The following is a 15,164-nucleotide window of genomic DNA, read 5'->3' on the forward strand; positions in this document are numbered from 1 at the left end:
GGATTGGCTACCTAACCAGGTAAGAGCCTATCAGGAGGGAGTCTGACGTCACCTACTAGCACTGGCCACTCAGAGGTCTCCATTGTGCCCTCACACCTCTGCATTCAAGATGGCAGAGGTCTGGGACACACTGGAGGAGCTCTGGGCACCACCCCTGGGGTGGTGATGGACAGGAGAGTGGTCACTCCCATTTCCTTTGTCCGGTTTCGCGCCAGAGCAGGGGCTTGTGGATCCCTGAACTGGTGTAGACTGGTTTATGCAAGGAGGGCACCATCTGTGCCCTTCAAAGCATTTCCAGATGCCAGGAGAGGCTACTCCTCTCAGGCTCTTAAAACCAATTTCCAAAGGGAGAGGGTGTAACACCCTCTCTCAGAGGAAATCCTTTGTTCTGCCTTCCTGGGACTGGGCTGCCCAGGCCCCGGCGGGGCAGAAACCTGTCTGAGAGTTGGCAGCAGCGGTAGCTGCAGAGAAAACCCCAAAGAGCTAGTTTGGCAGTACCCGGGGTCCATGCTGGAGCCCCGGGGATGCATGGGATTGGCACCCCAATACCACATTTGGCTTGGGAGAGACAATTCCACGATGTTAGACGTTACATGGCCATGTTCGGAGTTACCATTGTGAAGCTACATGTAGGTATTGACCTATATGTAGTGCACGCTTGTAATGGTGTCCCCGCAGTCACAAAGTCTGGGGAAATTGCCCTGAACAATGTGGGGGCACCTTGGCTAGTGCCAGGGTGCTTTCACACTTAGTAACTTTGCACCTAACCTTCACTAAGTGAGGGTTAGACATTAAGTGCAGTGTAAAATGGCTGTGAAATAACGTGGACGTTATTTCACTCAGGCTGCACTGGCAGGCCTGTGTAAGAATTGTCTGAGCTCCCTGTGGGTGGCAAAAGAAATGCTGCAGCCCATAGGGATCTCCTGGAACCCCAATACCCTGGGTACCTCAGTACCATATACTAGGGAATTACAAGGGTGTTCCAGTGTGCCAATCCGAATTGGTAAAATTAGGCACTAGCCTGCAGTGACACTTTTAAAAGCAGAGAGAGCATAACCACTGAGGTTCTGGTTAGCAGAGCCTCAGTGATAGTTAGGCACCACACAGGAAACGCATACAGGGCATAACTTATGAGCACTGGGGTCCTGGCTAGCAGGATCCCAGTGACGCAAGGGCAAAAACAAACATACATACAAGTAAAAAATGGGAGTAGCATGCCAGGCAAGATGGTCCTTTCCTACACAATGGCTGTAGTTAAAACATACAGCAGTACTTTTTTCTACTTTTTTTTTTTAATATCGTTTTTTTTAGGCAACTGTACTGTCTTTGGTGTATGGTGTACAGTTGTCGAAGTTTAAAGGTGGTGTTGAGTACTGCTTTGTATTGTAGTGAACCACTTTTCTGTTCCCCTCAGATGCTCAGAGGGTCCTCTCCAAGGAGCTGCACCAGTTGTTGAATGTGGAGCTGACCGTCCGTAGTGTGCCCCCCAGAGACCGGGCGAAGGTGGTGCTGAAGGGCCTGAAGCCAGATGTCCGCCAGGACGTCCTGGAACTCTACGTTGAATATGTGACCAACTGTGACAGTGGGGAGTACACGCTGCACCGGGTGCCGAGCCGGGAGGAGGTGCTGATCCAGTTCCACCAGCCGCTGACTGAAGCAGGTACTGGAGCATAGGACGCTCGGCATAGAGAGCTTCTGCTAGTGTATGGGGGTCAGCAGTAGGTGAGGTGGAATACATTCTATAGGCAAGGTAATGTACACTCTGCCTCAGGTGCTGATCCAATTCCATCAGCGCTGATAGAAGTAGGTGCCCAAGTGTAGGACATGAGGCATAGAGAAAATTTGCTAGTGGGTTTATAGAAGTCCTTGTACGGTTAGTGCAGCATGGGTGATTTTTAAAATTTTATTTTATATACAGCCTGATACTTGATGCCTGCTTAACCTGTACATGAATGAATGAAATGTGATTTGTATAGTGCGCAGCTGCTTTAACAGAGGTGTCCTGCTGCCTTAGTAAGTAGCACACCCTAAAACAGGTAGTACCCTATTGAAATAGGAACATTTTCAGCATTTCTTTTAAAAAATTCAATTCTTTGGTCCTTTTCCTTAACTCAGTGGGTAATTTATTCCAAAGTTTGTAACAAACCAAGATTTGCAGAACGGAGAGATCTTATTGGCCTTATTGACACTGTGCGACAATGAACTTACCCCTAAATAGACCCCTTTGTACATCTAAGAGTAAGTGGGCTACTCATTACTGCTGTGGTGGAAGATGTGAATTTCAAGAGTAAACTATTGTAATTTTTCGCAAGTTTAGATCTATTTACGGACATTGATGGGATCTTGAGGTTCGATGTGCATTCTGAAAGACATTAGAAGCCAAGACGTAAGCTTATGCGTAGCCTCCTTATTCTCAGCGTATGTGCAGCTCAGCTCGAGGCGTGGTATCGCTCCCTTCCTGAACTGCTGTTCTGGCTTTATTGGCCAAATAAAACTTCTGGCACCTTGTTTATTGTGCATTGTCAGGCTACCTCACATTGGGTGTTCTTGAGGATCTGTAACAAGATGAGAGGAAAACAGCAACATACTCTGTTGGACCTCTCCAGACCATCCCATGCCACTGCAAGCTCTTACTGGGTTTTGGTTGTGTTAATTATACTTCCCTCCCCACTGATTTCAGCACCCTACTCTATCTCTAGCAGGTTGTGAGTTGCCACCTTCAAGAGCATATTTGCACCCTGGAGTGGAGCAGCTTTATCGTAGGATGGCCTCACCCATCGTTGGCCAGTGCCAACTAATGACCTAGTCAGTGGAGTGAGGCACCTGCAGCAGGGCGGAGGTAGCCATAATCGTGGTGGCAGCGATGAGACTGTTGACAAACCCAGAGATGGAGTAGCTTTTAATGACACATCTGGAGCCTAAGCAGTGTTCCTGGTAGTGGGGCTACAGAAGCGACTGTTCGAATCACTGCTGCATCTGAAGCTGGCATGGATTGCAGTAGAAGCAGGAATCTTTACATTATTCACAGACCTATTTACTAAATATTTAGGTTCTGCTGCCTTGCATTTTGTTGAGAAGTACCTTCATTGCCTTTCCAAAACATTTAGGAGACGGTGGAGCCATGCCTGGTGCTCGATATCCTTGTATTGCATAATTCCAGACGGAGGCTGTAGTTACTCTCATCACTAGCCTCCCATATTTTAGTTGTTCCTGTTTTTTGAGGAGCAATTGCATTCACCTGTTCCACACTATCAGAGGCAGTGTTGTGAGTGTGAGCCAGCAGCGTCCTGCTCCTCAACCAGAGCAGCTTATTGGCAGAGGACAATATTATGGAGGATCAATGAAGCTATCCTCCCTTTTTTATTTTCTAAAAACCTGTTCATTTACTGAACTTTGTATAGAAATCCTAGTACACAAGTTATGCAGTGACCCAAACAAAGAGCATAGTGTAATGATGTCCAAATTAGTAGCCCGTAGTTTAGTGTTGACATTGTTCCTGCGGTTCTGCTGTACCCATGTTCAGTCTTGTAGTATCCTTTTTGCGTAGTCGATGGGCTACCTTCGTTGTTGCTGATCACAGCCAGTGTCTCTTGACGCTGATGAGAGTTGGCTGCTGGCAGAGGATGCCTTAGTGGAATGTCCCAGTCAGATGAGCTTATCTCACCAGAGTTGCCACAATTACTGCTGCCATCCACCATATCCCACACATATTGGATAAAGCATTGGCCAAGTGAGGTTCTCTTTTTGAACATTCTGGTCCCATTTGTCATCTTGAACACCATATTTCTTGGCACATGACCGCGATTGTGCCCACCTAATCTTGGTTACTTGTTGGATGGGTCCACTTCCATGTTATGAATGCCTCAGGCTGAATCTGTGATTCACATATCCTTACAGTACCTCAAATCACCTTCCTCATTGTGCACGTGTGCTCCAACACCTCCTTGCGTTTGAATATAGGTAATTTACCATTTTAGACACTGTCAATAGTGGACCAAAAAGAGGTACACTGCAAAGACATCCCAAGCAAACCCCAGGGGTATAACATAGGCATATGTGACACCCCAAATGCTCTCGTTCGTGGTAGTGTGGGTGAGCAGTTATGCATATCAGAGGGTAGTGCTAAGCATGTAAGGCACTCAGATAGGCAGTAAGTGAGACACACACTCAATGAAGAAATCCGACACCAATTTATAAAAAATAACATGTACTTTTATATAAATTTAGATACCAAGGTCATCGGAATTAGCCGAGTACTTTTCGAGGTATAGATTTTCAGAATTTTCAAGTCAACAGTGCATTTTACTGTAGCTGCAATGTTACTCTGTGAAACGGGTACTTCACAGCAACTTACAGGACCAATCTTCCGGACTTAAGGTGAGTATGGGGCAGTTTCCTAGGCCACACAAACGGGTCACATTGGGTGCCACTGGGCGTCGGGGTGCAGTTTGGCATTGGGTATCTGTGTAAGTATATGGGGTTCTGTCAAGTCACAAAGGTACTGCAGGGATAGACTGAGTCCAGTCCGGGTGAATGACCAACTGGGTTCAGTTCTTGCGATTCTTGTGGATGTAGGGGCACCTGTGGAGCTGTTCTCCTCCTTCCAGGGCGGCCGGGTTTAGAGGTGGTTTGGACCGTTAGTTTTTTTAGTCATCGGTGGTGGTTGCAGTAGAGACGGGCCAGCAGTGACAGACTGCAGGTGTGGACTGGTGGAGTCAACATGTGGGCTCTGGTCTCACAAGCCTGGGAGATGTAGGGACACCAGTGGTTCTCTTCTTCTCTGTCTAGGTGTAGAGGTGCAGTGGACTATCTGGTCCCAGTCACCGGAGGCGGTTGCTTTGAAAGAGAGGGGGCTGCAGAATCAGGCTGCAGACAATGTTGAGAAGTCCACAGTGGGAGAACTCAAGGGGGGCTTCGTCTCTGGAGGGCCTGGGGAACACCTTCACCCCATTGGCCCACTTCAGCACAGCCTAAGTGGCTCGGGTGCAGTGGTGATGGCGGTGTAGGGTTTTGGTAATCCCCACTTTCTTTGGTTGCCTGCAGATGCAGGGAATCAGCTCCTCTGCTCCAAGGGAGTTCTTCTTGGTAATTTGCGAAGCACTGGCAGCTCTACCGGTTCCTTGGATGCTGCAGCGGTAGGACAGGTCAAATGCTCCACAACGGTCATGTGCAACAGGCAGGTTTGGCACAAAGTCCGTTATGCTCCTCGGTTCTTAGGCCAACAGGCTTCGTGTCCAATCCTTTTATGTCCAGCGAAGATCTGTTTTCCTGGTATCAGTGGGTCCCATAAATACTCAATGTAGGGGGTTTCAAGGGGGTGAAAAGTATTAACCAGTGGGCTTCTTACCCTTGGGGACACTACAGTCCCTAGAGTGGGCATCACCCTGTCCCAGAGTTCCTAATTCCACCACAAACAAGATGGCGGAATTCCTAAGGCTGTGTTCACTAAAGTCTGGTCACCCTAGGGGGTAAATGCAACACACCTCCTACATATCTAATTTTCCAGCCTGGGGCAGGGAGTCAGCATCCTTCTCGGAGGAGAGCCAGATCTGAATACCAAAGATGTTAGGCTTCTTTGAAGTCGCCTGCTTTGGAATGCAGATTTGCAGGTTATCCTGTTCTGAGGGGTGTGGAACACCTCTGCCAGAGCAGACTTTTGTTCCTGACCTCCTGAGAGCATAGGCCCTCGCCCCTGGGTGGGTCAGAAACTTGTCTGTTGGTGGCAGGTTGGCTGGAACTTGTCAGCGCACCAGCAGTTGGTAGGCTTTCAGGGGGCACCTCTAAGATGCCCCCTGGATGCATATATTAATGAATCCATCACTGGAATCAGAGAGGGTTTATTAATACGAAATGTTTGATTCAAACATACCTAGTTTCAGTGAAACCATCATGTTGCTGGGGAAGTCATATTAACCAGTGTCCACCACATGTACCCAAAATGGCTATGTTTGAAAATCGACAAAGGCATAGCAGGGGCATATCTGCTCTTGCAGATATGTCCACACATGTAATATAATGCACCCTACCTTAGGGCTGGAAGGTCTGCTATAGGTGTGACTTACAAATATTACATGCAGTGTTTAGGGGACATGGCATACAGGCTGTGTGCCATACTGTGTTTTCACTTTTTGGAGCCCCTTGTCACGCAGTAGTAGTCTGCATGAATTTGGTGCTAAGTCCCTTAGAATGGCACAAGTTATGCTGCATCTCTTGGAGATCCTCTTTAGAACTTATGCCCTAGGTACCAGAGGTAGCATTTAACAGGGACTTACAGAGGTGCTAAAGGGTCCTGGCCACTTGGATCATGTGACCAGGTGTCTTTATTTCAGGGAAAGAGCGCTGGCACTGCGGAACCGGTTAGCAGGAACCCTGTGCACTCCAGTCACAGTTGCATAAACACCAGGCAAAAAGTGTAAGTGAGGGGGGTTCTGAAACCAGAACCCAGCTTCCTACAGTAGCCATGTCCTGTGCCGATAACTGTCTTGATGCTGTAAATACCAGGCACCAATTACATCTTTTACACCTGAATTAGAACAATAAGAAATGACAAACTACTTACTCAAAGAACTGTGCATGGCTCGCTGCCCACAACCATTCACATATCCTTCTTAGATCCCTTTTGGCTCCCATATATGGTAGATTTTATAGTTTAGGACTATCTCATACAGGTTAATGGGAAACAGCTAACAAATAACATTGAGGAAAAATAATTTGGATGTAGAGCAAAATGTTAGAATAACAATATGTTTGACTTCATTAATTCAAACATTCCTATCTCCGGAGGCGGTACTGAGAAACAATAAACTAAAAGTACAGATTTTTTTAATTAAACCATTAAGCAGACCATGTTGGTGTATACCAATTGTCTAACTAGCGCCAGCCTTTTGAAAGGAAAGGCATTTCCTTCTTTTAAACAACATTCCATATCTCCTATAAACTATTTATTCAAGCATTAGGTGCAAGGAAGCACTAGAGCGGCTCCTGTCATGTGGCCATCAGTATGACACCAGATGAGCGGACACTACTCCTGTGAGATGTTTCTTGCCTCTGCATGCTGCCAACACAGTTCTGGAGCATGCCTCATTTTCAGAGTTTTCTTTCCTTGTGTTACATTAGGCCCCATGTGATGTGCAGTTGTTTGGCCACTTTTATCTTCACATGTATTTGTCCTGCTATAATGCCACTGTGCCCAGTAAACTTTATAGCTATCTCAAGCAAAGTCAGTAGAGTGGAGCTCCTTCTATGGAGAGCTGCTGACCACAGAAAAGCACTTCAGTGATCAGAGAACTGCAAATGGAACTGATGGGTGGTGGGGTGTGGCTTGGCACCAATGTGATCGCACACAAACCCGCTGGGCTCTCTGCAGAGCTCCACCATTTGGGCCAATCCTGCCAAACTACAACTAATCTCGCTCCATAAAAATATAGTGCGTGGACAGCCAACATCCTCCTTACACTGCTGCTGTCCGGGGTGTGCTGCTGAATTCTGCAGTGAGGAATAAACAGAAGGACAGACCAGGCCGGTTGAACGGCAGCAACTTAAAATGGCAGCAAGCCCTGGCCGCACTGATTTAATAAAACGCAGCTGCCGGCACCACAGCTATTGCAGCGGAACGAGACCTGACTTTGTGAAGGACCGGCATGAGAGCACACGCTATGGACCTCTGCAGAGGCTCTGGTGGAGCCTGGAAATAAGAAGGGGTGCAGAGTTACGACGGACTGGGCCTGATTTGCAGGCGTGGGCGGCGAGCGGTCTCCTGAAAGGAGAGAGATACAAGACTAGAAGAGATTCCCTGGCAGAGGAGACACTGCAGGAGGCCCTGGGATTTTGAGTGGTGGACCTGGTCTTGCCTGGAACGAGGCTCGGAGGTTAGAGAACAGCGCGCCATGCCCTCAATTGCACTGAAAGACCATGGACGTGGGCTGCTTGGAGGGAGCTGTGACGGTTGCAGTGAATTACGCATGCAGTATGTCATAGGCCCCGAAAGTAGAGCAGGGACCTACAAGCACGCTCCTACTTATTAAGAACTGTCCGGGAGCTGATGAAATGGCAAGAAGCAGCTGGCACACCTAGACTACTGGAGTTGGGCGTTGCGGCGGGAAGTGAAACTGCAGTAGTCCCCGACTGATTACTGAAATGCTGGACTGCGTGCCCTTCCTCCTTGTCTTTCAAGACCCCGCTTGGGTACTGATCACTAATGTGCCTCATGATATTTATGTGGAGGACTCGCCACAGCTGGCAGACACTTAGAGGCATCTAGATATCAGTGGCGACCACCGCAAATCCCAAAGGGAGTAACGGGTGGTGGGGAAGGCTGGGTAAGGGGGGGGGGGGGCAAATAATAAAAAAAAAAAAACCTTACCTTTGCTGCTGCCATCGCTACCTCGCTCTTCTTCCCTCAATGGTGGTGGTGTCCCAGCAGTCCCTGGGATACCAGCACAGGCTCCCTATGCAATCCTCGTGCCACTCTCATGCTATACCTAGCATGAGAGCAGACAGTGAACGGGAGTATGTGCAATTTCTCCAAGTTGGGTCGGAGAAACCTAAGTGCACATCAGTTTGGCTGGCCTAAGACGACCGGCAAAAACTAAAATGTACACTACAACTCCCCCTTGCCTTCCCCCCTTCAGTGGCCCAAAATTGTTAGTGAACCTGTCAAAGCTAGAGTCATTACCCCTAGGATTGACAAAAAATATAAAGCCTGCCCCTACGGACCCAGATTATATAACACACCCGGTTCCTCCGGACTCAGTGGTAGCGCGGCCAGAAAAAAGAGCTAACAGCCAGTCATCAGGAGACGCTCCTCCTCCTGATAAGGAAAGTAGAAAATGTTATGCTGCTGGCAAGAGTAGCTACACAAGCAGCTAACCAATGGCGAATTGCAAATTCTCAGGCACTGCTGGCTTAGGTATGATAGAGCCCATTGGGATGAAATGCAAGATATCATACAGCACCTCCCAAAAGAGCATCAGAAAAGGGCGCAACAGTTGGTAGAAGAGGGACAGGCTGTAAGTAATAACGAAATAAGGTCTGCCCTCGATGCTGCTGATACAGCTGCAAGAAGAATCAACACTGCCATTACAGTTAGAAGGCATGCATGGCTGCGCTCCTCTGGTTTTAAACCAGAAATACAACAGGCAGTACTTAATACGCCTTTTGATAAGAAACTTCTATTTGGTCCTGAAGTAGAAAACACCATTGAGAAACTGAGAAAAGCTCAGACACTGCTAAAGCAATGGGGGCACTATATACCGCACCATATAGAGGCTCCTTTTGCAGACCACAGTTTAGAGGAGGATTTAAGACACAATTCTCTCACGCATCTACCATCTGCCCCTCCCTGCCCAGGGGTGCAGAGCCAGCAGCAGAAAAATAACACAATAGTAAAATTGTTTCATTTTTCAGCTCCTGGCTCAGCCAGTAGGACAACGCTCCTTCGCCATTGCGAAGGAGCTACCCTTGCTAGAAATAGAGGCATGCTGCACACCGGGTTCTTTCAGACCACCAGGACTGGATTGAAGTTGCCCTCCAGAAAGGCTGACAACACCCCTCATTCATCAAACTGGGCTCATGTGAGAACAGTACTCCAGACCAAGAGAAGACGCAGAGATGGGCAGGTTTGCAAGGAAGAAAGACACAGGAGACTTCAGCCAGACAGGGGACATTCCCTCTGAAGAACCAAGGACATCAAAAGCGACCAGAGGACCCTTGCTGTAGGAACAACGGGGTGCAACATTGGACACCACCCTGCAGGCCATAACAGCATCCCAATAAGTGCTGGAGCTTATAATTGACACCATTGTTGCAGACCTGGGCCTGCTTCGAGATGACCATAGGAGTCTAACGGAGTCACCTCCACGGAACAGACTTTAGACATTCTAAATCCCGAAATGGCATCGGTGGGAGACCGGCTGGTGGGAATGGAGTGAAGGTGTTCGAGATGAGAGCAGAGGATGCAGAAAATAAGACAAGGTGCAATAACCTCCACATTATTGGGCTTCCTGAGCACATTGAGGGCATGTATATGATCACTTAACTGGAAACGTGGCTGTAGGAAAGTAGCCTCTTTCTAGCATGGTTACCCCCACTTTTGGCCTGTTTGTGAGTGTGTGTGTCAGTGTGTTTTTACTGTGTCGCTGAGATCCTACTAGCCAGGTCCCCAGTGCTCATAGATAAAAACCTATGTCGGTGTGTTTTGCCAGTCTCACTAGGTTCCTGCTAGCCAGGACCCCAATGCTCAAAGTTTGTGCCCTAATGTGTATGCCTTTTTAGTCTACAGGCGCGCGGGGCAGGTGTTCCTGCTGGACTAAGGAGATAAAATAATAATACCTCCTTGGTTGAGGCTAGCGCGGTCCTAGGAAGCTCAATCTCGAAAATGGGATGGGCTACTGATTGACCAACTGACTCTGACAATTTTGTCTTCAACTTGTAAGTGACATTACACTTACAAGACTCTGAATGTTTTTAATCTTGGCCTGAACCTTTTTTCTGATTCATTAAAGTGATGTTTTAGGCTCAGAGCTATTTTTATCTTGCTTACACTCTCCTTCACTCACACACCCTTCTCTTTCTCTTGGTCAGTTTTCGTTCCAGACCTCTACTTGGCAAATTGCCTTCGGTTAAGTACCATCCCAACTTCTGGTTAGTCTGCCAGACATTGCAGCACCGGTCTGACGAGGAGACAGCCCAATGATGAAACCTGTCACCCTATTGGGTGCTTGAGGGCTCTCCTGATATTAATTAATTATATATCTTCGCCCCTATCTTCCTATATAGTAAATAGGTTTATTGTCTTTTGGAACAGTGCACTTTTCTATATAACAGGTAAATTTGGGAGACCGTGCCCTGGCCCAGTAATCTCCCTGTCCCTTGTTTGTATTTAATATGCCTTTTTAGTGCCTAACTGAGGCACTGCTAACCAGAACCTCAGTGCTTATTCTCTCACTGCTTTTAAATTAGTCACTGTAGGCCAGTGACTTCATTCACCAATTTCAATTGCCATACTGGACCCCCTTATAAGTCCCTAGTATATGGTACCTAGATACCCAGTGCATTGGGGTTCCAGGAGATCCATATGGGCTGCAGCATTTCTTTTGCCACCCATAGGGAGCTCAGACAAACCTTTACACAGGACTGCCATTCGTGTGCGCCTGACTCGGCCCTATTCGGGTCTACCGCTTGGAAAGCCTCATTGATTGGACTCCATTCCGATTCTGCTCTCTGTGCCATGCAAAGTACCCATATACAGACCAACACCTGGTTTGTAATTTGTGCCTTTTTCCAGACCATTGGGAGGAAGACTGTGAAGCCTGTCGATCGTTTCGATCAAAGAAGACCTTAAGAGATCACATGGCCCGAAGACTAGAAATGGCATCCAAGAGCACCGAACATCTCGACGTCATGGAGGAAGAGCAGGCGCAGACAGTAGTCTCCATCTGAGACACCGACTCTGAACAAGAATCGGAGGATGATAGACCCATCACGGCTGGCCAGCATGTGAGTACGTCTGCCCCTACGCCCCAACAACCGTAGGCCTTGGGTACACCACTGCCGTAAGGCCATGGTTCGGCTGAAAAAAGACTGTCAGCGACCGACCTTCCGGATCGGTGCTGAAAAATGCCACTCCTCCGTCCACTTCGGAGTCGAGCAAGTCGGCTAAAACTTCCACCTTGGACTCCAGAAAACACCCTCACTCTTCAGAGTCGAAAATTCGACACCCTACTTTGGAGCCGAAACAACCGACTTCTTTTTCGGGACGAAAACGACCCAAACTTCGGAGCCGAAAAAATCCTCATACACAGAGGAACAAGGACTTTCAAGAAAATTAAAGCAAATCTCAAAGCCCGAGCAAGGATCTCGCAAAGCATCCGAAGAAGAGACTGAGATTGAACCAATATTGGAGGTTATGTATGAAAGACAATAGAGAATCGATATACATAAGGATACTAGCCAAAACCTCACTGCACCTCCTTTAAAGACTAAAAGAAAGCTGGCCTTTCAAGAGGAGTTAGATTCTGCTCAACCACCAGCAAAGGTACAGAGACAAAAGGAGAAACCAGCACCTCTCCCTACTTCTCCTCACTCTCCACAACTTTCTTTTTCACCTCACAATAGTCCACCACCACTGCCTTCTACGACACTCATTGTACTGGCCTGGAGATACAGTGGACCCACGGGATCTCTCTGACCCTGATCTCATTCCAGATAAAGATCGTGACCTCTACCCCTCAAAACCTTCACCACCAGAAGACACTACTGCCTACACCAGGTTGTCTCTAGGGCAGCGGCTTACCATGGGGTCCTTATGCATTCTGAACCCCTAGAAGAAGACTTTATATTTAACACTCTGTCTTCCACTCACTCCAGATACCAGTGTCTCCCAATGTTACCTGGAATGGTTAAACATGCTGAACAAATTGTTAGTGAACCTGTCAAAGCTAGAGTCACTACCCCTACGATTGACAAAAAATATAAGCCTGCCCCTACGGACCCAGAATATATAACACACGCTGTTCCTCCGGACTCAGTGGTAGTCAGCGCGGCCCTAAAAAAGAGCTAACAGCCAGTCATCAGGAGACGCTCCTCCTCCTGATAAGGAAAGTAGAAAATGTGATGCTGCTGGCAAAAGAGTAGCTACACAGGCAGCTAACCAATGGCGAATTGCAAATTCTCAGGCACTGCTGGCTTAGGTATGATCGAGCCCATTGGGATGAAATGCAAGATATTATACAGCACCTCCCAAAAGAGCATCAGAAAAGGGCGCAACAGGTGGTAGGCGAGAGGGACAGGCTATAAGTAATAACGAAATAAGGTCTGCCCTCGATGCTGCTGATATAGCTGCAAGAAGAATCAACACTGCCATTATAGTTAGAAGGCATGCATGGCTGCGCTACTCTGGTTTTAAACCAGGAATACAACAGACAGTACTTAATACGCCTTTTGATAAGAAACCTCTGTTTGGTCCTGAAGTAGAAACCTCTATAGAGAAACTGAGAAAAGACTCAGACACTGCTAAAGCAATGGGGGCACTATATACCGCACCATATAGAGGCTCCTTTTGCAGACCACAGTTTAGAGGAGGATTTAAGCCACAATTCTCTGACGCATCTACCTCCCAGACAAAGCAGGGACCACAAACTCAATATCAAAGAGGGGGATTTCGAGGGTCCTACAGAGGACAATATTTCAGGAACAGAGGCAAATTCCAAGCCTCAAAACAAACCACTACACCATCTAAGCAGTGACTTCCTTCTCACCCCTCCACTCCACACATCTCCTGTGGGGGAAGACTACATCAATTCCACTCTCATTTGCAACATATCACCACAGACAATTGGGTGTTATCAATTATCCGCAATGGCTGTTGCCCAGAATTTATCTCCACCCCTCCAAACATCCCATCACATCACCACAAATTGCCCCCAGAACACAATGTTCTGCTGCAAGAAGAGGTGAAATCTGTTATTAAAACAAGCAATAAAATTGGTCCCACATTCTCAACAGGGAACAGGAGTATACTCACCATACTTCCTCATTCCCAAAAAAGATCGCACCCTAAGGCCTCTCAATCTATACATCCTGTCAGAACATTTTCACATGGTAACTCTGCAGGATGTCATTCCACTACTACAAAAACATGATTACGTGACTGCTTTAGACCTCAAAGATGCGTATTTCCACATACCCATCCATCCAGCTCACAGAATATATCTCAGGTTCGTCATAGCAGGAAAACATTATCAGTTCAAAGTTTTGCCATTCGGCATAACAACAGCTCCAAGAGTGTTCACAAAATGTCTAGCAGTAGTAGCAGCCTATTTACGAAGACAACACATCACGTCTTTCCATATCTAGACGATTGGCTAATAAAATCAAACAATGTTACACAATGCAACAACACACTCAATATGTGATAGAAGCTCTACATACCCCAGGGTTCACTCTCAATTACCTAAAAACACACCTTCAATCACCACAAGTACAAACTTACCTAAGTGCTATTCTAGATACTCAAACATCCCTAGCATACCCAAATACACAGAGGATACAAGCTTTCCAAAATCTCATACCACAAATACAACCAAATCAACAATATACTGTAAGATTCATAATGAAAATTCTAGGGATGATGGCATCTTGCATAGCTATAGTTCCACATGCAAGACTAAACATAAGACCCTTACAGCAGTGCCTCTCACAACAATGGTCTCAAGCACACGGTCAACTTTAAGATCTAGTGTTGATGGACCGACAAACACATATGTCCCTTCAATGGTGGAATCTCAGCAATTAAGGGCGGTCATTTCAAGACCCTGTGCCTCAGACCATAATCACAACAGACGCATCCATGATTGGTTGGGGAGCTCATCTCCACAATCATACCATTCAAGGGGAATGGGATGCCAAGCAGAAACAGTTTCACATAAACCACCTAGAATTATTAGCTGTATTTCTTGGTGATTTGGCTCCTGAAGTCTTAGAGTTTGGTTACCTAAAGCTTCCATCAGAATGTACGGTAGTAATTAAACAAGCATGTAAACCTACTACTAGACAATGTTACGCAAACAAGTGGAAAAGATTTGTCTATTACTGTCAATCTTAAACACACTGAACCACTTACACCATCTGTACAAGATATTCTATGCTTTCTGCTTCATTTGCAGAAATCAAATTTAGCTTTCTCATCCATCAACATCCACCTTACTGCAATATCTGCTTATTTGCAAACTATTCAACACACTTCTCTGTTCAGAGTTCCTGTTATTTAAGCCTTCGTGGAAGGATTACAACGCATTATTCCACCCAGACACCACCTGTTCCTTCCTGGAATTGAAATATCGTACTTACCAGACTTATGGGCCCACCTTTTGAACCCATGCACTCTTGTCAAATTCAGTTTTTAACATGGAAAGTTGCTTTCTTTGTAGTTATTACTTCCTTACGAAGGGTTAGTGAAATACAAGCGTTCACTCTTGAAGGTCCTTTCTTCCAAGTACACAAACATAAAGTTGTACATAGGACAAATCCAAAATTTCTACCAAAAGTAGTATCTCCTTTTCACATCAATCAAACAGTGGAATTGACAGTCTTCTTTCCCTACCCAGACTCTGTGGCAGAAAGAGCTCTTCATACCTTAGATCTCAAAAGAGCTCTTATGTACTACA

At 46.7% G+C, this 15,164-nt stretch overlaps 1 protein-coding gene across 2 annotated transcripts in view; it reads left to right on the forward strand.

Moving 5' to 3' along the window:
- Window positions 1-15,164, forward strand: part of PARP10 (poly(ADP-ribose) polymerase family member 10) — a 227,371-nt gene that overhangs the window by 50,604 nt on the left and 161,603 nt on the right. For both annotated transcript variants that reach the window (XM_069221161.1, XM_069221160.1), the window contains exon 3: window positions 1,415-1,660. In XM_069221161.1, the coding sequence (XP_069077262.1) occupies window positions 1,415-1,660 (246 nt within the window). The remainder of the gene's footprint in view (window positions 1-1,414; window positions 1,661-15,164) is intronic.

This window comes from Pleurodeles waltl, chromosome 2_2 (genome assembly GCF_031143425.1).
Source record: "Pleurodeles waltl isolate 20211129_DDA chromosome 2_2, aPleWal1.hap1.20221129, whole genome shotgun sequence".
Taxonomy (NCBI): Eukaryota; Metazoa; Chordata; class Amphibia; order Caudata; family Salamandridae; genus Pleurodeles; species Pleurodeles waltl.